The sequence below is a fragment of the Dermacentor variabilis genome, chromosome 11 (assembly GCF_050947875.1).
Source record: "Dermacentor variabilis isolate Ectoservices chromosome 11, ASM5094787v1, whole genome shotgun sequence".
Lineage (NCBI taxonomy): Eukaryota > Metazoa > Arthropoda > Arachnida > Ixodida > Ixodidae > Dermacentor > Dermacentor variabilis.
In genome coordinates this window covers 31,104,400-31,130,167 of record NC_134578.1, presented here as the reverse complement: position 1 = coordinate 31,130,167, position 25,768 = coordinate 31,104,400, and the positions used below count along the sequence as shown (strand labels likewise).

The 25,768-nt window shown below is 44.3% G+C and overlaps 1 protein-coding gene across 5 annotated transcripts in view; it reads right to left on the bottom strand.

The window, feature by feature from the left end:
* Positions 1-259: 259 nt before the first annotated feature.
* LOC142563887 (alpha-(1,6)-fucosyltransferase-like) overlaps positions 260-25,768 on the bottom strand; it is a 51,319-nt gene continuing 25,810 nt past the window's right edge. For all 5 annotated transcript variants that reach the window (XM_075674574.1, XM_075674573.1, XM_075674575.1 and 2 more), the window contains 5 exons: positions 24,671-24,935; positions 23,082-23,271; positions 19,586-19,759; positions 16,239-16,392; positions 260-5,327 (listed from right to left, as the gene is read on the bottom strand). In XM_075674574.1, the coding sequence (XP_075530689.1) occupies positions 4,944-5,327; positions 16,239-16,392; positions 19,586-19,759; positions 23,082-23,271; positions 24,671-24,935 (1,167 nt within the window). In that variant the 3' untranslated portion in view covers positions 260-4,943. The remainder of the gene's footprint in view (positions 5,328-16,238; positions 16,393-19,585; positions 19,760-23,081; positions 23,272-24,670; positions 24,936-25,768) is intronic.

The window sequence follows — 25,768 nt, the reverse complement described above, 5'->3', positions numbered from 1 at the left end:
ACTGTCCTCTACAGCAGATCACTTTTTAAGATTGCGCCTACGCTCCGCCGCCATACGCAGTGGCCACCGGAGTAGAACACCCTCCCCTCATCCTCTCCCCTGTGCCCCGTGCAGTGCACGCGATAGAAGACTGCACGCTTTCTCCGCGCTCTCTTCCCTTGCGCGCTCGAGATTCAGCCACCACTGTCTGCTCACTCTCGTACATCTTCACATAACATAACGGCGAAGCCGACAGCGACAAGGACGGCAGAAATGCGCCTGGAGTGTCATAATTGAAATTTATTGTGAAACCAGCGGCACACAATGCCTCGAAGAACACTTCGCAGTAGATGCAGTAACACATGACACGACACCGTAGTCAAGGCTGGTGCTTGTAAACAGAACGAACAAAATTATTTCCACAAAACAGCAGACACATCGAACATCACTGCATTTTGCAACAATGAATTAGGCACCTTCTCAAACAGTAGAAGCTTAAATAACATAACTTTATCTTCGCTACAATACTCGTCGCAGCATATTAACTTCGCAACAATCCATATCACATGCATTCACGAAAATATGAACAATTTATATTATTGGGAGACAGTGCAGAAAGCGAAAAAAAAAATGTGCAAACAAGCAATACCTACTGCGTGTCTTGAACCCTGAATAAATGCTACTTGAGTCGATGATTAAGTAGTTATGTAACGGCCGGCGCTTCAGATGAGGTTAGTTTATATATTGCGAAATTAAAAATTGCACCTCAAAGAGAATGTGCGTACACGCACAATAATTGCCTCTCTTTGTCACTTATTTTTTTGGACTGAGATACGTAGACATGTGGAAGCGAAGATCAGGCGGAGATGTACATGAATCAATCAAGAGCTCTTTCTTAGTTTGCCTGTGATGCAATATGCACCCTGTAGTTCGCAAGCTGGAAGACAGTAGCAGATAACTTTTTACCCGTCTCTGACACAATTCTAACCCTGCTACTTTTCCAAATGACCCCTTATTGCGCAGATGTGTTTGTACTGTCAGCTACCTAAAAACCATGGCTACTTTAGCTTTGTCCCACTTTGGCACGCTCGTTGGTATCGTAGCAATGCCTTTCCTACTTTACATATTTACCTGTGGTTTACATAGAAACATATATTAACCACAGAGGGATGGAGAATGGATGCAACATGAATAGCAGAAGGGACCGCCCCTGACTTTCTGCCCAAGAACTGACAACTGTGATGGCGACAGAGCTGAAGTTGATTGTAAGGATGTACTACACGATGATTTGAACGTTTGCATTGCAGGTAAGAAAATGAGAAGAGAATTTTTGAAATTTTGATAAGGGTTTACTTTACAAGTCTGCATCATGTCGCAAAGAGGAGTGGCGTTGTCTCAATCAGCTAACAACGCTCAGAAGGCAGCAGTCTCAACAGTGAAGATTTGAATTCAACGCTTGGGCTGGTTACAACAAGAGCTACACAAGTTCATCAAAATTGTCGACAAAGAAAATTCAGGAGCAGTAAATATCACAGCACTGGCTCACTTTACGAATGATGAACATTACAAAGGAAAACGAGTGTCATAATTGTTACCCTAAACGCAAGGATTGAAATAATGGCAAGGTAGGTATGTGGCCGTCACATGCGTATGCTGTATAGAAATATATTCTCCCTGTTGTTCTTAGCACAAACATCCAGCGCGATGAAATACACTTTCGCTACCCACAAACAATCCTTGTCTACATTTAGGTTTGTTCAGTCACTTGTTATTATGAATTGCTTCGTTAGGTTTTTCGATAGTGCAAACCATACATACCATACCATACATCAGACAACCATACATCAGAATTAACAGAACCACAAAAAGAAAAGAAAGCAACTGCCGCGCGAGGTCTAATCAACACAATGCGGCATTACTGTGCTCTCTGGTGCAGCCTGGACAAGTTAATGACACATGCATATGTATGAACGTGAAATGAAAATGAGCCCAGATGATTGACTACTTCGCATTGTAGGTCATCCTCACAATAGATGTCCGTCAATCAACTTACCATTTCTCACAGGAAATAAATTTCTGTGCCCTATCGCTTTTATAATAGTTTGTAAATTTTCGATGGAAGAATAGCAAATGAATATGTCCTCACGATATTTTGCACACTCCGAATTGCAATACTGTATGAATCAAAGCCCTCCAATACTTTACTTTCTGAATTCCTACAACTAACATGTATATTATAGAAAAATGTAGTTGACATGACCTGCACTTAAGTGAATAACATTTACTCTGTTATCTAGAGTAAATGAATAAGAGCACAATGTATCTAGCACAACCCAACACTATGACTAGAATTCATAACCAGCACACATATTTAGTTCGCAGTAAATATAAGCTTGTGAACAACCACTCTACACAGAAACAGCAGAGCCATTAAGTAGGGAAGGGTGCTATGGCTCCTTTTAAAAGTTAAAAATTATGGGGTTTTACTTGCCAAAACCGCTATCTTATTATGAGGTACGATTTTGAGTGGGGGACCTCGGAAAATTTTGACCACCAGGGGATCTTTAACGTGCTCTCAATGTACGGTACACGGACGTTTTCGTGTTTCGCCCTCATCAAAATGCGGATCCAATCCGGCAACCGCGTGTTTAGCAGCCCAACACCACAGCCACTTAGCAACCACGGTGGGTAATGTTTCCCTAACACGTTTCCTTAACAAACAATAAATGAAGAGGCACAAGTAAATGCACAAGTGTACAACACATGTTCTATCCAAGGTATAGGCATAATTGAAGCCTACTAGCGTACTTTGTTCTTAATATAAAAATCACAGGCTATATTATATATACATATATATAGCGCTGTTCATGTCATTTCTATTCTGTCTGTTTCTGGAGTTCAATGGAGTCCTCAGATTAATTTGTTTCACACATACCACCGATATGTGGCGTCATGTGGACGAATGCAAAGGCAGCTGCTTCTTAATGGTGCACCACGAAATTCAGCAGCAGGCGGAGCACACATCAGCATATAGTTTGCAGACTGCTACTGTATGTATTGTACGTCAAACAATGACCAATAGATGCGAACGGGTGTACGAAAAGCACACCCCCTAATTAAGGCAAGGGCGACATTCATTAAGGCAATGACTGGCCAGAAGTAACTTTGCTGTTGCCTGGTTCACCACAAGACTGTAACAAATGACATGAGAGCTTCAAGTCTTCTATGTTTTTAGCTAACGACTAAACCATACATTTGTATGGTATTGTGTATAGTGCTAACCACAAATTTGCCACTCAGTGCCTGAGGAGCCTGCATTAAAAAGAGCAACAATTTTCGCTCATAACTTGCACTTAGTAACCGTAAGAAATGTCCATTATCTTGCGATCCTTACAGTGTAAGCCACTTCAACAAAGGTTCGGTTCTTCGAAGTGGCACTTGGAATTAGCTCAAGAGCATTTCAGCCTTGTCCTGGTCAGTGCGCTGCTTCGCCAACACGGTATTGCGATTAGTCACCAACTCGCACAATTTTCCACATTACTGAACTTCACTTCCATTACAACGGGCCCTTTTAGCAGTGAATGTCGGGTATCCTTGTGTCTCTCAGCCTTGTCGTGGTCAGTACGCTGCTTCACCAGCACGGCATGATGATATCATCATTACTCCATTCTAATGTGCCCTTGATTGTAACACGCATCTCCTTCTCATGTTACGCAGTGAATAGTGCAATTGCCTCCATTGTAACGTGCACGCCATACTAACGCAATGAAGGACCCCGTTTCGTAGAACATCCGGTGCCGGCGTCGGCGGAGTCGTCCGCAAGCGAAAATTGTATATATTTAGGCATATGTATATGACACGCCATGCTATGTGATATTGCAGGTACAGGAGCCCTCATTAGGTGCTGCGCACGTTTAGGTACTGTATCTTTTTTTAAATGTGTAAAAAATCCTTAAACATAAATAAAAAAAAATGTGCTTGCACGTATTTCTTGTAAAAAGTCGGTTCCTTTCGCGTCGACAGGCAATCACCACGTCAAGCTACTAAATAAGCAGCTTTTAGTAATTGCTTCTTTCTTTCATATAAAATAAATAAAGAAAATTCAATGCCTTGCAAAGCAAATCAGGCGTTCCCATTCATACGGTTGCAAATTGCATATCTTTCGAAAATTCTACAACCAGCACTCACACGCGTGAAAATAAATTCTCCCACCCAATGTAGCGGTACTATATACAGTTGTGCATACATCGCAATAACTAACACCCGTGGTCCCCATAACATCTTACTGGCCCATCCACTCACCGCAATCACACTCTAAAAGGCTTCAATAAGACAAAACGTGCTTATGCTAAAACAACCAGCTCCTCCATAACTCAACGTATCACACTGCACGCTTGTGGTCCGCGATCAACACGTGCCGCTCCCACAGCGCTCCTTCGCAGCTAAGCGAACATCATTTCAGGGTGAAACTGATATTATGCATCAACACTCGTGGCATGGCGAAGCCGGTACTCGCAGGCATCTCCTCCTGTGATACACCTGTGTAATGTTGCAAAACGCTTCACACTGTGATTCCAGTGTCAAGCTCCTCTCAGGTATCAGTGAAAGTACGACCAGTGAACAATAAATGTTAGGCGGCATCTTTAGGCACCAAAACTATACATTCATTGTCAACATACTGCAGAATCCACAATACCAGCATGCTCTTGTCCACACTAGCAGGAGTAAAGCTACGTCCACCTTGTGGGACACTTTACTCCAAAACATCGGCCTTAAGCTCTTTCCTGGTGTCAATGCAAGCACCACAGCACACGGCGGAGCACACCCTCATATTGAGTCATGGCAGCTAGACCTAGCGCTCAACAGAGAAAGCCAACCTAAGGCAATACAATCTCGGAGGAGAAGAGGCATGTTTATGTTGTGATCACTCTGCACACCGCCCATTCTCATTTGTACATACAGGACTACTGTCGTGTCTGGTTTAAAGACCTTAAAAACGCGTAGGATGCAACGGAATACGTTCGCACCGTCTTGAAACGTGGGAATACCATCTTGTTACCATCTAGTTTGGAGCCTACAAGACGGCCCGTGTTAAAACCGTCGGCATACTTCTTCTCGCGTGCTTCCTTCAGTGATGCCATCTCATCGGATCGCTCCACTAGGGCACCTGGAGCCCTCCACTGCAGCTCGTTGCCGAAAACACGCTCATTGTGGTACAACGTTCGACGAGGAGGGAAGGGCACGTACGCGTAGAAGTACTCAATATCCACCGACACAGCCTTTCCTGTTGCGTCAGCACCGGCTTCGGCATACCGGGCTTGCATCAGCTCGTAGGCGACACGGCAGAACTGCATGAACGAAGAAGGATGCTTTGTAACACCACAGGAGAGAAACTTGTGATAAAGGTGAAGGTCAGACAGTATAAGTGTGGCTGGGAAAAAATGAGCACATATGCGATGCTCGGTCATATCACCATAATCAAGTGTCTTTTTGCTTCCATGATTTGATGTCGCTGCGAAGCTCCCTTTAACCCCTTCCGGAGTGGCGTGCGCGACTGTACGCGCAGCACTTGAGAGAAGGAAAAGCACTAATGAAAATATTATTTAGGACAGCTCGCATAAATCTAGTGTACTTAGCAATTTTTAATCTGAGACTTGTCATTGGGCATGAGCTGAAAGTGCACTTGTGCACAGTACTTTATTAAAATGAGTTCGAATTTGTATGCCTGAGTGTTTGCTCTAGGTGTGAGTATGTAGTTAGGTTCACTACTGCCATTGTTTTAAAGCGAATAGCTTTCCTTGGCTCTTTCGGGCGTTTTCGTGGTAGGTAGCAAGCCGGACATGGGCGAGGGATGACGACGACACCTGGCGAGGGAAAGTGCTCGCGCCCTTTGGCAAGCGAGTGGCGGAAAGGAACCGGAGGGGGAGGTTGTCACTCTTCCGTACGCTCGCTCGTTCGCCGCACGTCACGTGACCGGCCAGTGGTGGCCAGCCCATCAACAATTACGTGGCGGACGAAAGCCCACAGCGGATCCTCGCCCACGGAGTCTACACGCTGAACGCTGATGACGCTAATTTCGCCACACCAAGGAGAGAATTAAGTCGAAGCGTTCGTTACCCACTGCTGTCACAAAGGACCTCTGGGAAGGCAAGGGAAGGAGCCGAGAGAAAGGGTGCGTGCTCTTAGGCAAACGAGCAGCAAGTATGCGCGGCAAAAAAGGGGAGGGCGAGGGAGGCACAGCAGCTTAATCGCTCGCTCACTTGCTCGTTTGTTCATTCCGTCAGGCTATTCGCTTACACGGACAATCGACATCAGTTTTCCGATGGTGGCGTAGTCTTTAAATCAGGCGTAGTCTTCAGGTTGTTTGATAGGTGCTTTCTACACGCACTAGACATGAAACAGTTCAATTTCACATAATTTACATTTCTGCAGAGAGTTCTCGCCTGAAGTCTTCAAATGGCAAAATTAATAAACATCAGCGAAGCATTGAAATTTCCTAATCTTATCTGCAGCTGTGCACTTTTCAAGATTCCGATGATCAATTGTGAAGAAGACATAGAATAAACTTTAATGAAAACTAAACCGCCAGTTTCCCTTTGGGGCAGGACGGGAGAGAAGAAACAATATTTTTATGGACAGAAGCAATTTGTATCTGAAGGGGTTAAAACAAACGTTTTACCAAGACTATATTCTTATTACCCAAAGAGCACCGCACTCGATCACGGTTGTGGGAAAAGTGGGAGCAACATGGCCTTGGTAACTTGGCACGGCTAAAATGATGCTTTCTTGCATTTTTTACAGCACAAATAGATAAGTGTATTCCACCTACCCACTGTACCAAGAAATTCAGTTCGAGAATGAGGGCACAGTACAAAATGCTTGTAGAGAGTGCTTTCACTGTATACAGTTTTTTTTTTTACAAGGAACCCTCCACACGCACAACTCCGATCCCCACCTCACCACGTGACATTCATTATCGGCAATAATCTCAAATTATTAATATGCTCTTTCTTCGAATTCACATTTATTGTAATTAGACATAATAGGTATTTGCATGAACAACCGAAGGTCGCAAGGTTGAGCCACTGTTGTCGGGACCCCCTATGCAACTTGAATTCGGCGAAAGTAGAAAAGCTTACGAGAGACGGGGTACATTACAGAAATGCGCAAATAACCGCCCTGAAAAGAAACTGCTCGATAAGGGTGACAAGAGAATCTGTTAAATTTGTGATTCAATAAATAAAAAAAGTGTTTTTATTTTCTTTTATATAGTGTCAAGAAACTCGACGATTATATTTGCTTTTAACTGCTCCATAACGATATCTAAGATTTTCTAATAGCACTTTTCAGCAAAAAAAGTTTTGCAGTAACAAAAAACGTCATCGCAAATTACATACCCGGCGACGAGAAAAATGGCGCATCATCCCTTACGGCAATAATGGTTTTTATCAGTCATTAGCTTACCTGGCAACTGCATTACTGAAGAACATCAGCACTCACTACGGGCTCTATATTATAACCCTGTATCTTGTGAAATATGTTCGTTGATAAGATCTTACTTGCTAGTACCTATCTGCTCATTTTTGATTATCAAGTCAGAAGTGCTTAGGTCTACATACACTCTAAAGGTTATTCCATCTATTCACATTCACATGTTTGTCTAAATTTGTATGCACATGTTTTCTCCTGATCAAATGTTCGCGATTTTGCGCACACAGTATGCCGAAACATTCAACTTGGTTTTCACGTTGTTCTAGAGAAATGCTGCTCGTGGACAAATTTTATTGAGGTTAGTTCAGTCATGCTTTATAGCATAAGACTGTGTAACCTCAATATTCTGTTATTCTTTGCGTTCTGACACCTTTCAGTGGCTCCTTGGCCCTATCAAGCTCTTTGTCGCCGCGTTTTTGCCAAGGAGCACACCAGCATATTGTATATAAGGTGCAAAATAAAACTAAATTGAACTGAATATTGGGGAACAAAGCGAAGCGGACCCATGACAATTAGTGAGTATACTGAGCAAGAGCATCTTATCACAGCTGTGCTCCGGTCTTTGACGAATACTTTTCCAATACTCTTGAATATGCTGCATACTTCGTCATCACGAAGGGCAGTGCAACTGCTGGATGCTCTATTCAGTGTATGTAAGTCTTACGCACCAAGGCTCACCTGCAGCTTTATATTCGCACTGAAATAAAGAAAGCTGTAGTTTGCTAACGATATACTGCGATGTACTGCAACACACTGCTAACGACTGCTGGCCCTTTGGTCATCTCAGATTATTTCAACGCCCATAACCAGCAATAGGAAAGCACCAAGAATAGTTTTAGACAGCAGAATGACGGCCGCCCAATGTATCAGCAGGGCACTAGCTTCGACTTGACTTCAGTTTCAAGGCACTTTGCTGCAAGCAGTCCAGCGTGCACAGACACACTGTTTATTGTCTGCCTCTTTCCCCTTTCTATTCACCCTTTCCTTTCCCCCAATGTACGGCTGCAAACCAGACACTCGTCTGGTGGGCCTCCCTGCCTTTCTTCTCTTTGATTTCTATCTCTCGTTCTTATCACAGGTGGCTAAACGAGAAGAATCAGCGTTACAGAGCACACGCCGTGAGAAAACTTCTAATGGACATCACTATATAAATTTGACCAGTGGTCGCGTGTACAAAACACCGTCGTTGTAAAAAAAAAATCACAAGCGAAATTATTCCAGCAAGCAGATCGAGGTGAGGGAAGCACCGAAGGGATTGCTCGGAAAGAAAAAAAAAATACAACGCAGGAGTGCCATTAGCGTTCAGCTCAACCGACGGTGAAGCTGCAGGGGCCGCCCGTGTGACGTCAAGGCGGTGGACCGTGCCTGTCATCTGCTACCGTTCGGGCAATGTCCGGGAGCATCGCGCAGTGTTTCCGTTAGTTCGCTAGCATTCTCTACGCTTGTACACTAATAACGTTCCTTTCAAACATATTTATTCTTCGCTTTGGTTCAGCAAAATTGAGTGAACACGATGTATCCTTCAGCACGATGTATCTATCAAAGGCAGCGTGGCAGTGGCGCCAGAGGGAGCTCAACCCAGCCTGGTGCCGCCTTTTTATGTGTGATTCTACTCTGAAGCGGCATTTCAGGTGCGTAATGAAGGCTCATGCAGTAAAGAGATTTAGGTTTGTACTCAAATAACGGAGGTTCTGGATATCGTGCTGCACAAACTACTGTAGTTGTCCTCTACGAGGCTGCACTTGCCGCGCTGTAGTGCCCTGGCTATACCCTAGACTCTGCGATTGGCGCTGCCAAGGGCTGCTTTATGGTTACAATTCAAATTTATGCTGGAAGGATGGGTTTCATGAGCAATACGTGCCTCGCCATACCCACAATCGGTTGGTTCCATTGTGAGAGGGGTGAACCATGTTATCGGGTGAAGGCTTGGGTGAGCCACTGTGAAATATTGCATCGCTTTTAATTCTTTTACTCGCGATCACGATCAGCTTAACGATCACGATAAGATCACGTTTAGCTTAACCATGATGCCTTTATTTCACGCTATTTCTGTGCAGGCATTCACAAAGTATATACTATATATGACATGCAGCGGTGTCAAAGAATTCTGGGGTTTTACGTGCCAAAGCAGGTATATGATTACGAGGCACGCCATAGTAGTGGACTTTGACCACCTGGGGTTCTTCAACGTGCACCCTATACGCGCTACAAGAGCGTTTTTGCTCTTGTACCGTCTAAATGCGGCCGCCGCGACCGGTACTCGATCTCGCGCCCTGAGCTTGGCAATGCAAGGCCAAGATAACTGCGCCACCACGGCAGAGACACAGCTGTGTTAAGAGCCACTAAAAAATATCTAAGTGCTTGTCAGAAGAAAGGGACAACTTAAATTGTACAAAATACGCCCCCATATTACGTGTTATATTACAATGACGACATTTAACCACCACTCACCAGAGCAATAGGAAGTTTGATGAAAGCTTCGAAGATGATATTGGTCTTATATACAGAGCTATAAGTGGGACACAAATACCAAAGTTGCTGTTGCGCATTAAATGCAGTGTCTGCCATAATTAAGTAGCGAAGGACATTTATTTTGTGTTCTTAACAAAACATCACACAATATTTTACATGCTGAAATATCAGACATCATTCTTCCACAATTTATGAAGAGACACGAGGTACCTCTGCAATTGAAGTAAGCCCCTTCAACGCTATGTAATTTCTTAGCGGCAAATGTACACGCATGAAACAGGTTTCAAAAATCAAACTGCAATTGAGGAGTGACATCGAAACGCGACCGAAACATCCTCCAGGAAGCACGGCTCTCACGCGCAACACTCTCGGCTAGCACGATACCATGGATGTAGGAAGAAAACGAGGAAAGCACTGTGTAACACAACTGAAGCCAAAAGAGTCGGCCCAACCCATAATCATGTCCCAGTTAGCTTTAGTGCCTTCCACCAGCGTGGTAGACAGCCCTGCTCATCGGGGTTGTCGCACCTGTTGTGTTCTGCAAAGACAACAGGTGCGACAACTACCTGGCAGCTGCCGCATCTACTAGTTGCAATGTGGATGAAAGATCCCAGACAACTCAGGCATCCAAGGGATGTTTATTTACTATTCTTCTTTAGACCTTAGGGATATCCTATGTGCTGGAAAGATGCTGAAAACCTCCCAAGTGGAACAATGAAAGATGCCCAAGGAAAGACCCAGCTAGGGCTTTTCTTAGATGCCATTGCGGCATTAGGCAGATGTCGCATCCCTGCACAAGGCGTAATTTCAATGCTAATAATAATATGATGATTATTGCTGATGATACCACTTGGCTTTCTAGGCTTGTAAAGTGTCAAACAGGGCCACGGTGGAGACTCCAATGCTTTATTGCAACTATATGTCAGAAAAAATATCAAGTAATTATAGCAAAAGATAACCACGCAGTCCGCTTTCTTTATACGCATAACACAACGTGAATTGAGTTTAGCACAAAAAACGGACGAGGGTCCGCTGTCAGTCCTCACAGCAGACATACGCAGCAGACACAAAACGTTACATATTCTGTCTTCCACATATTGAATGAAGTATAGAGGGAAAATTTCCAGATAAATACCAGCACAAAGGTATTGGAGCTGCAGACCCACCCAAGAAAACTGACGTAAACCCTACCGCATATAGCTCCACCGATATTGCTACAGGCGAGCATCCATAGCACTGCATCAACGTAGTGCACATATCCCAGAGTCTAAGACCCGATGAAGGTGATCTCCTGAAGCGTGGTTCAACGTTGTGTCCTACGAACAACGCAGTAAATGAATATGAACTACGCAAAGCTTTAACAGAGTTTTCAAGACGCATGCGCATTAAGGAGTTCTTTTTCAATAAGCCAGACGCAGAAAGCCAGGATAAAGACTCTCTTAGACCACCTAGCACGTGGATACCGCAAGCCGAACAGTGCCGAGACCTGGATTTATACATAAAGCTCACCTCAAAAGAAATTCTAGAGTCAGCGGGGCATTGCCGGAACGCAAAAATTTGCACCTCGCTCAGCACCAAATCCTTAAGGAACTCGCAGAAAGGAATGATATTGTAATAAAACAAGCAGACAAAGGCGGTAGTATCGTATAATCTGGCCTATAGAAAAATACTAGAATGAGGCCTCTGAACATCTGAGTAACCACACCCATTACAGAAAACTCGACTCTAACGAAACTTCAGACTACAACAATCAGTCAGTCAGTCAGTCAGTCAGTCAGTTTTTATTTGCAGGAAAATCACATCATCCTGCGGGTGGCAGAGACTAAAGGCATGATTGCCTGACGAGGTCTCTGCCCCCGTAACAAAAGGAGCAGTCTACAGCAGTACAGCAGAGAGCTGGTAACAAAAGAGAGGCGGCGTTACAAATAGTACACGCACACAACCTACATCATACATTCTATACAATATGGGTGTACTTAAACACTACGGACAGTTTATTTTTTAAAAATCACATTGAAGATTCGCTCATATCACAAAAATACTTAAAAGGAAGTAAACAATTGAAATGGAAATTTACATTTGTCATTGTAACTTAACAATTTCAACCAAAAACAGAGTCGACGGAAAACAAAATGAGCCGCAGTTCACGTTTGAAAGTTTTTCTGGGTAGGCAGAAATCCAGAATAGAAGCACAGTTATTTAACATGTCTATTACCTGATATTCCAGATCCTGTTTTCCATAATTTGTTCTGACTTTTTTATTTCTGCGGTTGGGGTTACGGATGTCATATTGCGCCAAGACAGGTGTGTAAATACTGTGGAGTTTCTGTTTATATATTCGCTGTGCCAGTGTCCATAAATATACTTTATTTGCAGGTAAAACATCAAATCTAGGAAAAAGTGGTTGTGTCGGCAACAAACTAATAGGGCCGGTGTGGTTCACAAAAATCCGGAGGACACGTTTTTGCAGCAGCTGTAGCCTATCGTAGTTCCCTTTTGTCGTTGTCCCCCAGACCAGAATGCCATACAAAAGTTTAGAATAGAACAGGGAGTAATATAGTGATTGCTTTAGCCAAAGGGGTAGAAGAGGAGCTATTTTTCTAATACATCCAACAGACTTCGCGAGTTCGGAGAGCAGATAATTGACATGGGGGGTCCAAGACAACTCTTCACTAAACCATACCCCAAGGAACTTTTGTACACTTACTTGTTCTAAGTTATGTCCTCTGTAGTGTAAGTTAATCATTTTTGTATGCTTATTGATTGGCTTAAATATCATGTACTTTGTTTTTACTGCATTTAACTGAAGTTTGTTTTGTTGCAACCATGCGGATAAATCATTTAAATACAGATTGGCCGAATGCTCAATGTCATGCAGTGTTCTACCTGTAAAGAATAAACTAGTGTCATCTGCAAACATGGTTATTGTGGGTGTTCTTTGTAGTTCCGTAATGTCATTAACATATAAGAGGAAAAGTAACGGGCCTAATATCGAACCTTGCGGGACACCTAGTTTAATGTCAAGCTGTTTTGAAGAACTGCAGTCTATTTTAACAAACTGACGCCGAAACGATAAGTAGCTCTTGATAAGGTCCAATGTGATACCTCGAATTCCATAGCAATCTAATTTTATAGCTAAGATTTCATGGTCAACGGAATCAAAAGCTTTGCGCAGATCGAGAAATATGCCTAGGGTGAAGAGCTGATCTTCAATATTTCTGATTATTTGCTGCTTGACGGCAAGAAGAGCGTCCTGAGTTGTCTTCTTTTTCTGAAAACCATACTGTGAGGGTGATATTATATGATACTTGGTTATATATTTTGACAGTCTGTTATTGATTGACAATTCGTAAATCTTTGAAAACACCGGTAGCACTGAGATTGGCCGGTAATTACTAATATCGTCAATTCTACCTCCTTTGTGTATTGGAATTACTTTGGCCAGCTTTAATTTATCTGGGAAGACTCCAGTAGAAAATGCGAGACTAATGAGATAGGCTAGGACAGGGCTGATAATTAATGATACTCGCTTTACAGGTTCAACTTTAATTTCATCATACCCACTTGCGACATTATTTTTTAAGCGTATTATAAGGCCATTGATTTCTCTTTCGGTAACGGCATCCAAAACAAATGAATTTACTAGACGAGAAGGCCAGTAGAGCCCACTTTGTTGAATAGACGGCTGGGGTACGGCTGCATTAATGAAGTACTCGTTAATTTCATCTGCTAGCGTCTTACCTCCCATAGGGTCATTGATTACTATTTGGTCAGCCTTAACCGGTGATTGGTTCCTTCCAGTAAGGTAATTTACCTGTCTCCAGATCTTTGCCGGATCCGTTCTTATCCTAGCAAACATTGCTTCATAATATGCAAGTTTGGCTTTCTTTATATCGGCGTTTAATTGATTGCGATATTTTTTAAATTCTTTGAGCAAGTCACCGTCTTTGCATTTTATGAATTTGTGGAACATATTATTTTTCTTCTTGATGCGTTTTAGCAGGGCGGTGTCAATCCAGGGCTTTTTTATTTTCCGATTGCATTTCTTATATTCTCTCAGTGGAAAAGCATCATTGTAACAACTAAGAAAGATCCGAAGAAAAACCTCATACGCTGAATTTGCATCATGCTGTAAGTACACATTTGACCAGTCAGCCCGCTCAATTAAAGAATGAAAGTAGCTTAAGGAGGAGTCGTTCACCACCCTATGTTCAAGCCTGCTGCGTTTATAGTTCGTCGTTAGGGTGTGTTGTGTGGCAAAGTATATAGGCAGATGGTCACTGATGTCGCATGATAATGCCCCTGCTTTGAAATCTGATGCATTCAGGTTTGAAACACATATATCTATGGAAGTAGAACTTTGTGAAGTAATTCGGGTTGGCATAGAAATAGCATTTTCGCACCCATAAGAGGATAAGAGATTCATCAAGTCGCGCGCAGAAGAGTCGTCGGCCAACGTGTCGATGTTTACATCTCCCAAGAGAAAGAACAGCTTATTAGTATTAATACAATAGATTATTACATTTTCTAAATGCTGTAGGAAATGCCGCTTGTATCCAGACGGTGGTCTGTACAGATCAGCAATTAAAAACGTGCTGGTCTCCACCATTAGGCACTCTATATCCCTATTCATAACTGTGCACTCATCAACAATATGATATGCATACTTTCGCTGTAGATAAATAATCAGGCCACCACCTCTACCTGTTCTGTCTAATCGTATTGGAATGTAATCAGTAAAACAAGGAGAAGGCTCATCTTTGCTTAACCACGTTTCTGTGAACATGAATGCGTCAAAATTAACTTGCAGGGATTTCAGCCAAATGTCCAGCTCATCTTGTTTGTGCCTCATGCTACGGACATTTAAGTGTAATAAGAAAAAATATGGGTGTAAATATTGAAGATTTGATTTGAGCGTGGACGATTCAGTAATGAAAGAGGATGAGTTGAGCATCATACTGATTAAATTAGAAACCCGGACTAACACAATGACGTCTAAGATTATTTGATGCGGGCGATATCTTGTTTGTTTGCAATTCGAATGGCGTCGGTCTGTTCATCTTTCCGTGCCAAAATTTTACCCGAGCTGACCCAGGCGTATTTCCATCCGGCTTTTTTCTTTTCCGCAAGGGCAGCCCCAAGAAGTTGCTTGTTCTGCCGTGTTAAGTGCTCATTCACGTAAATGGTAGTGATGCCTGTGCCCCTATATCCCACATCTTCAGATGACAGCTTCTTTTTTTTTGACTTGGCAAGGAACGTGTTGCGCTTGGCAACACGTTCACAAAGCACAATAGCGGAGCTCCTGGCCTGCGAACTAATCGCGCAGTCTGAATACTGCTTCATGAAGCCCAAGAACAAAGAAGCACGCCGCCTTTACCTTCTTGAAATACATAAAGTTCCCGTAGAAGCAATATCTACAGCAGATATCCCAGGTCGGCCTATTGTGTGCGCACAAACGCGCCTGCTCGCCTGCGTGGAAGTACAGTGGCTAATTTTCTTCTTCAAGACCTTCCACCTAGCACAGGCTGGATCATTAACAAATTGCCGTTTTCAATCTCAAAGTTAACCGCAAACACGCGAAATACATTGGGTACATGAGTTTGAGGAGCCTTAACTTTGGGTTATAATTTGAACACGTTAGGAAACACGTTTCTCTTTTTTAGAAAACTGAATGACCAAACTTCTTGAATACCGATTATTTGCGTACGGCAGGAAAAAATATCTGGTTGTGATATCCTCGGTACATCCCTAGTGGGACAACCTAAAATGCTAAGAAAATTTGAGAGAGCACCCCTGGGCTCTCTCAAACATCTAGTATGCTTTAATGTAACGACATCCACTTGAGGGCACTTAATGCTCGACTTCGGACGTACAGACATCAATCGGACGGCCATCTGTCATGATATGACAACTGGAAAGCATGCTGTTGTAATGGCAAAAAAAGACACTGCAGGCATCTGGCGCGTCACGTCGCCGAAAAACGTTTGGAATTCCGATTACCCATTCGAATCATGTCGGTGATTATGCGTTTTTTGCCCTTTGCAGGCTGGGATGTTTGTGGGAGATCCACCGGATGTCGTTTGAATGTGGAACATGCGGATCTTTTCAGCACGACCATGGGACACTTTGTGTCGTCTAGGATGCATACGCTGCAATAAGTGATCGAAGCTGCACAAGCATATCGGGAGAAAACCTGCACAAAGCGGGTTGTGAAGGACCCCTACCAGTTCACCGAGAAAGGTCACGCATTTGTTTAAATCAGTCTCCAGCAGAAAAAAACAAGCCGGTTATCTCACCCCAGAAGAGAAGGCGCACACTAGGTAGTCCGACTCAGCGAGCAGGTGAATGTCGATGAGCATCCCACTCAGGGCCGAGCTTTTCGTTCGAGATTTCAAGTCGAAGGCCTCACTTGCAGAACGTTGATTACAGATAACCAGGTAGGTTGGAAACCTGCATTGTTGAAAGTAGGAATGTACAAATAATGTTTTATTCCAGCTGAGGTAATACAGAAATTTACGTCGGTAAAAGCTGCGGTCAAAGTAGAAATGTTCAAATAGTAGAGTGTTCAAACGAAATTAAACACAGATGTAGATTAAGAGTTTGTACATGCGATCGATTCAGTGATTTACTGTCGAGAAATCTCACCAAACACCAAGAAAACAGATGGCTTACAAGAAGGGTTTCGGTTAGTTTATATGCCTCCAGATAGAATAATGTGGGCAATAATGCTCCATTTTTGAATTGATGACGTGTTTTTGAAATCGTAGCTACCCTGTGGTCACTGGAGAATGTCTGAAACGTCATTATTTTATTGCCTTTTTCCAATACCAAGTTAACATATGATAGCATATACACAAAATTTGAAGGAAAGCTATAGATAATCTCCACATCAAGATACATTTTGAACAGATGCCGAGTTCATCCCGAATGGGACTAAGATATTCAAGCAAACTGATGTCATCAGTTAGTGGCTTCTACTACCACATCGTTACATTTTTTTTTACTGAAGTACTTTAGACAAGTCCATATGACAACAATGCCACCGTTCTGCAGATCAATGAAGATTACTTCTACATTTCTGCCGTTTTTATGATACGTAGTAACTTATGACTTCATCAAATAGCTTTAAAATATTAGCGACACACTCTTTCTAACTGTTCAATTCCCGAGTACAAGGAAAATCCATGACCGCTTAACCCCAGAAAAAAATACAGGCAATCCTCAGAGTCCCTAACGAATGTACTACGGTAGGTTCCTAGCTATGTCCTTTCCCAGGAAGTGGCAGTGTCACAAAGCCATTACGCAGAAGGTGGTCACGTGGGAGAAGGACACTGCCATGTTTCGGCACTAGGGGGACATTTTTGCTTGCTCGGTAGTCTACTGTGCTGCAATTCATGTAGCGCCAAGTAGCAGCACAATTGGCAATCAAGCGAGCCACCATGAGTCACAAACGCTCGCGATGTCCGGTTCCCAGGTAATCATCTTCTGCATCTGGCGGTGCAGGACAGTAACCTTCTCGGGAACGAAACCGCTACTAGCTTTAGAAAAGTTATTGTAAATTATTTATGGGCGCTCTCAGGCCTGCCACTTTTTGTTGAAGGGAATCTAGAACTTTCATTTTATGCAAGAAACTGGACAATGCAAAAATATCTAGTCAGTAGTCCTTGAAAGTCGTTATAGCTGGTAGAGTGTATTATTTGATCAGTATTTTGTAGAATATACAGTGAACTCTCACTTGAGTGAACTTCAAGTGACCGAAGGAAATAGTTCACCTAACTGAAAGTTCACTAAACTGAACATTCACTAGACCAACATAAGGCATGGCATACAAAGTCAAAAGTTTGAAGTGCAATTCATGGAGCAAAAGACATGGCATCCGTAGTGTTAGAAATGTGTGAAATGGAATTTGTACATATCAACAAGTACAAGGTTATAATGCTGCCTTTCTCACTTAGAAAAAAATATGTAATCTTCTTCTGCACTTGTACTTTTAAAGCACAGGAAGTAACAAAACGGTCCAAAGAGTCAACGTTTTTGTACACTTCTGGCACAGCTTGCTGTTGAAACACAGTCTCTCAACTTTCCAATGTACCCTACAACCTCAGCTAGAGTTATAGGGCTTGAAACCGGCTCGGCAGTTGCCGCTTCGTCTCTTCTTCGTCTTCTTCCATTCTTCGAAAGAAAGAGACGACGACCATGCCACGACAACCGGTCGGAAAAAAACACACCACGTGGTTTGGGGTGTGACAGATCGCCGCTTTGCTTTGGCTGCGTTGTAAGCGCCAGCGATGTTACTTTTTTCATGGCCTCGGAGATTACATGCTCGATTTGTACGGGCGATCTCGGAGGCCATGCCTCGTTGCCGTTCTTCTTCCGCGCCGCCGCTTTGCCCCAGGGGCGCTGTAGCGCCAGCGACGTTACATTGACGCTGGAGCGGCGGTTTGATGAGGGCGGGCATCGGTTCTGATCATAAAAATAAGCCTTGGTCCTCTGAGCGAGTTGGTTAAACTGAAATATTGACTGTTCCGAAATTCGTTTAAGTGAAACATTTTTGCATAGTATCTATAAGAAAACTGCCGGGGATTTTTAAAACGTTCGTTATTCTGAAATATTCGATAAACCGACGTTCGTACAACTGAGAGTTTACTGTATTAAGTCACGGATAAACAAAACTACGTTGCAAAATAAGTGACGTTTTTTTACCGATACGTTCTGTCTGTCAATGTAGACTCCACTGTTAAGAAAACCAGTAAGAAACCGAAGGTTATGAGGCCCACGGTGTTTGGTCGTCAGTGCTTTTCCCCCACCGGGATAATTTTTGTGTACTAATCACTTGGCTACTTGCTTATTTCAGTACTCCTAGGTTCTGGAGCTCCTAGCTTCAGTAACCATCGGTGGCTACTGAAGAATCTGTGTTCGTAAGAGACGGGGCTGTGATCGTCATGCACGAAACGCCGTCTACGATCCGCGGAACCCAACACCAATGGCAATTACCACTTCGTCTCGGACGCTGAGTCAGACAGTGAGCAAAGTTAAATGCGTTAAATGCGTCAAATTACTTTTTGTGCAAGTGATGTCAAAGCACCTTGACGCATAATCACGCCATGCTTTTCGTATTTCACATCGGACGAGTAAACCACAGAAAAAAAAACGTTTACACATGACATGGCGCAACGAAACCAACCGAATGGGACGTTTTAAAAATTAATGACAGCTTTCTTATCAGAAGTCATAACCTTAATAAATAAAGCAAAAATTTATTATTTATATTTATCTCATTGGGTGGATAATTACTACACAGAAATTATCCTCGTGCAGAGAGAGAGAGAGAACTCATAAGCGAACACCGCTAGATCCATAACTGTATATTGTATCAGTTCCTTTAACAGCTTATCTTTTGCTACGACACCTTGAACTAATGTAAATCATTCTGAGGAGTTTGACATATAAAAGTAATCTGCTCAAGTCACTATGTTAACGTACCATGCACCATATTCAGGTACCTGAGACACGGGAATGACCAGTACAAATTTCACGCGTGGATGAAAGACGAGAACACAAGCGCTACTGTTTCATGCACCAAAATACCAAGTGCAAGACTGCCAGTTTTGACCACTGTCGCAATAATTAAATGTGGTCTTACTTTGATTTTATTGTACTAATAACTGTAGGGTCATCAGTGGCGATGAATACACGCTTCTTGACAGCCACTCCCTTGAGTGTAAGGGCACTGTAGAACTCTTCGGCATGCTGCATATACTCGGCCACGTCATGGTATGCAGCTTCGCGGTTCTTGTCTGTGCGCCGAATATGCATCCTGCAATGCAGAAACAAAGCAAGATCATCACAGGCATTCTTATTGCGCACATCTACAAAGCGGTCACAAAAAAATCTACCAATCGCCATGCAAGCGCGCTGTGTACATCCTTCTGTTGCTAATACATGGATTAATGAACGGGCACATGCATCCATCCATCCATGAAATCCTTCGGACCCTTCATTATCCACACACCCAACCATCCATCCGCCTACCCAGTCACCCTTTCTCCCATGCAGCTATCCGTCTACGAGATCATGTATGGATTGATACATGCAGAAAGCCTGCTTGGAAGCATGCTAAAGTGTTTCGTGTCTGAGTATTTAGCAACGTGCTAGCCTAAGCAAGTATGGAGGTTTTGTTGGATTTGAACGGTTTTCAAATGCGTTAGAACCGTGCCGGGCCAACTGCGAATTTCAGATCTGTTTCAAATTACTGACATTTTCAATCACATATCTTCGAATTATTGCACTGAGCCTAGCCTTTACATTACCAGCGCAAAATCACTAAGCTGCGAGCGGATCCCTGCTGGCTTGGTTATTTTATTGCGATAGCGATTGCATGGACACTCCACGCGCACTTCTGCCATCGGCGTCGCCGTCGCCGTGATGTTCCGCGTAAATTCCGAGGGCGATAACACCGTCGCCGCGCGCCGTATGCCTATGCGCGAATGAAACCGTGCGAGAGTGAGGCGACAATGGTGGCTCAATCTTGCGCGCGCTGAAAAGCGGGGGAAAAGGCGAGAAGAAAGCGGGGAGGAAGCAGGCCGGCTTCCGTCGTGAGTGAGGCACAAGGGGAAGGGAGGGGGTTTCTACTCCGGAGGCGGCTGGGCATGGCGCGGTCGCCCAGGCCCTATCTTCAAAGCGACCTGCGACGAGTGCACAGTCTAGGTGCACCGATAGCTAATGGCTTTGTCTGCGCTCTGATCTCACTGCTTAGATCAAGTTGAAGCGACAGGCAGCACGAAGGTTGATTTGCTCGCTGCTGCTGGCGCGCTATCTCACTCCAGCGTTTTGACAGCGAGTGTGCGCGGTCATTAAGTGAGACGCGTTCATGTTTGAACATGCGTGGGTGAACACCATGCTTCTTAATTTGGTTATTAAGCGAAAGTTTACGATACGGCCGACAAAACTACTGTCTTTAATTCGTATTGCTGTCTACAAATTTGCTATCGCAATAAATGCTTCACCTTTCGGGCAAAATTGCGACTTTTTCAGACGCGAAGGCCAGGTGCACTGAGTTTTTTCAATGGAGCTTGTTCTTATCCTTTGGTTGATACAGGCGACATAGTGCACGCACCATTGCTCCCCGCTCAATCGATTCGATGGCGCTAGGAAAGCGCTCTGGCTTCCGCTTCGGAAACGAGCGTTGCGCGCCTGCAAGTTGGTGCCCGTGCTAAGCAGTTGTCTGTACACCACGCTGTGGCGCATCCACTGGCCAGAGCACAACGGACAGTGCGTGCCGAGCTAACTCTATTTAGCCCTCTTTGAGCGTTGAAAAACGCCAATGGTGTCCTTTCGGTATCATCGAGGTGCGACGCGTACAACGTGACTGGAGACGTTCGACATCATGCCAGCGTTCTCAGAAGCCGTCAGCGCAAAACTAAACCTTCTCATAGCTTTCCATGCCTGGCATTAGTGTGAAACTGCCAATTTCTGCCCTTGAAATTAAATTCCGGGGTTCCACGTGCCGAAACTACGATATGGTTATGATTCACGCCGTAGTGAAGGGAGTACGGATTAGACTCGACCCCGTGCGGTTCCTTAAGGGACCCCTCACCAGGTATGGTCATTTTCCCCTGACAAGCGCTATGAATGCAATGCGGGCCAACGATCATGTGTGCTAAGTATAACATCGCTACGCACCGGGGAAAGAGCTAAAATTTAAAATCGAATTTAATAAATTTGACATTCGCAGGTACCGCGCTCCCAGCCGGAGAGGCGACGTATATCGCACAAGTGCACCTACGTGCAACGCACTGCTGTAACGTCACTCGTAGTGACACGTGACTGCGAGAATTGGCAACATCTGTTGTTTGTGTAGCCCTTTGCTTCAATAGACAAAATACAGTTGAGAGAAATATTAAAACAGAAAAACCGAATATGTGCGCGTTCTTACATCACTTCGCACCACAGCAAGATAGATGTACTTGCGTTTTGTCTGCTTGTTCCCATGTCATGCAGTCGCGCGCGCAGACGACGAAAGCATGTCATTTTCTACGGTGTTCTAGCACGCTATCAGGCTCTATGAACTGCACGTGTATGTCTCAGTATTCGCGCAGCATTGTCTTACAACACTAGTCAAGTGTTCTCGCGCACGGCCCCTAAAGTCGTGTGCTGCGCGAAACGAGACAAACGCTACAGTTCGCACGCGACGCCGTCAGCGAAAGTGCGCCGCGCAGCAAGCGAGGGGGAAAAATGGAGGCGGGGCCCATGACGTATGCGTCACGCGATCCTCGAGCTCCCCTACGGGAGAATGCAGGGAATGAACTTCGCTTGCGGAGGCTAGACGGGGCAAGTGGAGAGAATGTCTCTCCTGGTAGTGGCCCTCACCTCCTGAAATCATGTGTTCGCGGCACTGAAATATTTCTATCTCGGCCCTTACCAAACCAACTTGAAAAACTCTTGCGGCCCAACGGCCCCTAGAAGGCACACAAGAAGCTCCAGCGTATAACCGAAATTTGGTATGTGGCCTGGTGAGGGGCCCTTTAAAGTGCGCCAAATCTACGGTACACGCAGGATTTTACATCTCGCTCCCATCGAAATGCAGCCATTGCATATGATCCCGCGCCATCGAGCTTAGCAGCGGAACACCACAGCAACTACGCCCCCACCACGGGTAATTTTTTCTTTCAGCTTTTCTGCATTTGGTCCCTGCTAGATGTAGCCAGAAACCGGAAGCCAATTCAATAACCCAGCTAATCAGCAAGACATATGCTGCAGCAAGCTTCTTTGTTTTGCTAGTTGGTGATCAATGTTAAATATGCTGAATGTTGCTTTCCAGGTGACCAGGCTGCCAGGCTTTCCAGCCTACCAAAGCTTAGTTGAGGAAACTATCATTCAAGTGTTGTCCAAGTCATATGCTGTATGTCATTTGTTTTCATATAACATATGCCATATGTTGTCAAAGCCATAGTCCTGGCCGTAGACAATTTCTGTTTTAACTGCACTTTAATTTGCTGCCGACTGAACTGGCAAGCTTAACACTTGGGCAGTGCATTTGCTACCAAATTCGGGACACCACGTTTAGGAGACTACTGATGGGTCTTATGGAACGCATAGTGTGATAGGGTAGTTATTATAAGTATGCACCAAGAACTCACGCTACAATAGGATGTTCATAGCCGTTCTTCTTCTTGAAGTCTTCTACTAGCTGTTGTGACGAATTCTGTAGCCGGAGAATGTAGGCCATGACCTGGCCATACCACCAGGCATAAGGATCCGCATGGTTTGCCACCAAGTCTTTCACTATAGACGCGGGCAGGTCAAGAATTTTGCTACGCTCTTTAACACCTGGAAATGATTAAAACAATTAATTAAATTATGAGGTTTTACGTGCCAAAATTACGATCTGACTATGAGGCAAGCCGTAGTAGAGGACTCCAGAAATTTGGACCACCTGCGGTTATTTAACGTGCACGTAAATCTATGTACACGGGTGTTTTCGGCTTTCGCCCGCATCGAAATTCGGCCGACATGGCCGGGATTTGATCCAGCGACCTGGTGCTTAGCATCCCGACACCCTAGCCACTAAACAACCATGGCGGCGAACGCCTGGGAATGAAAGATTACCAAGCGACAAGATAAGCCTACAGAAAAAGCAATTTCAAAACGTCGCAGAGATTCAGAGGGTAATGCGGATTTTGTGGGTTCAGCTCTGACAGGCAGCAAGTTGTTGTTTCCTTTGGTTCCTTTTTCTTTAGCTTATCACTGTACGCTTAAATTAAAAATTAAAAATAACTTCCTCCATGCATCCCTTGGCTTTGTATCTGTCTATATATCTGTCTATCTGTTATATCTGACTGGCGAAAACCGGGATCCTCGGTTCTCCTTCTTGTCGTTCAGAATAAATTTAAGACAGCCACACTCGCAGACAACTTTCTGTGGCAATGAAGGGAAAGCTACGGAGGGAAAGCGCGCACAAGAGAGAGTACTTCTGAAAAGAGTCCCACATTTTCATCCATGTTAGCTTTAGCTCCGGAAGAGAAAACAAACACCTTATTAGCAGCAGTTAAAAAGGACAAAACCGGCCACTGAATGTAAACGTTTACTTATATTGCGGCTTTTCCCTGTCGCGTCTGGGAAAACGCGAAACCATCGAACGTGGAAGCTGCGTCAATTCAGCGTCTGTTCCGAGCAACCAAAAGCACTGTCAAACGCTGGCGGACCACTTGGCGCGGTCAGACATCTGCTGAAGCTCCGCCGCCGTAGCTTTCCATTCATTGCCACAGGAAGGTGTCCGCGAGTGCAGAATGCTTGCTCGGAAGTTAAACGAAAAGTCTTCTACGTGTGAGAAAGCTGAGCGGCATTTCCTCGTGCCGCAATTGTAAGTGGTTACCAAAAGCACGCCAATGAAATTCTAGAAGTAAGGAGAGTTGCACATACACGAAATGTCAATATACGGTGCTCCTGGAACCTCCTTGAGCATAACATCGGTTTGATGTAGGCGACTAGTATAACAACTTTCACAGAAACCGAGCACACTCATGAAATAGCTCCTTAGCAAAATACTCCCCATCTTCGCAATCCAGTTAACAGATTCAGTTCTGCAGCCGTTACAGTATAGATCTAAATATACGGCAAAAGCAAGAGTTAGCAAGCACGCACACATGTGCACACACACACACACACTAAAGTACACGTCACTGAAATTAATGTCATTGATGACAGAGCAGATGATGACGTCACTCACCGGAATCATAGCCCGGGTAGCCAGTAACGATCATGTTCTCAGTGCCAGCGCCATTACAGGACCGACCCGCAACGGGCTGGAACACCTCTGACCAGCCTGTCTCACCAGGAGCATAGTGCCACAACGTACTGTTGAGAATCAACGTGCGCCCCATCTGTAGGGCCGCCACAAAGCACCACAGCACGTCATGGACACCAGCTGCAAAGCCCCACGGGTTGTCCAGGAGGCAGTGTAGCTTGGGCGCTGACTCGCAGTCACCAGGATTCTGCAAGGCAGATAAAGAACTGCAGTTTCACACAAGATTTGGCGGTATGACGCCATAGCTGGTGCAATGTTATACGCAGTTGCACTGTTTCTTTGGGTATCGGTTTCAGTATGCCTACTCCATTGTGTCCGAGCAACCTGCTTTCTGGGAGAAAACATTCTGCTCTGCCGAACATAAGAAAGACGGAGCTCAACAAAACGGATTGGTGGGCTAGTTAGTATTGCATGTTAATAGTTTTTAGCGCAGAGAAACGCACCGCAGGAGAGAAAGCACACAGGACACATCTCATATAGTTCACATCGTCTTCCATTGTGCACGCAGTGTTCCCCAGTTGTGGACCATGTGGAGAGACAAGGTTATGCTTCCTGCTCTTTCCTGCTTTGCCTTTTACATATTACAGCTGGCTTTAACGAAGTTGTTTCACCTGCTGCAGAGTGTGCCGTCTGCCAATCATACGAGCTAAAGGCATGACAGCGTTCTCCAGACGCATTACCCAGTGACTGGAAATGCCTCCAGTAGATATTCTTTGGAGAAACACCACTGTTAAGTGGAGAATATCCCTGAGGTGAGCTGAATTTGTCCATCGGACGTTCTTTGCATGTCCGTGAGGGATGTCATGACGACACGCTGTTAACTTTGCGCGCCCATGTCAGGGCTGTTCGCACAGCTTTTTTGCTATAACTTGTATTACGTTCGCAGAAGACGCTGACAGACAAAAGGGGAATAACGCCCGCGCATTAAGATGAGATACATCACCAGCGTTTGTGTGCCAGCACATAGAAGTGCAATGCATTCCACAATATTCGACTTGTTACGGCAAGCTTCGGTGGCCA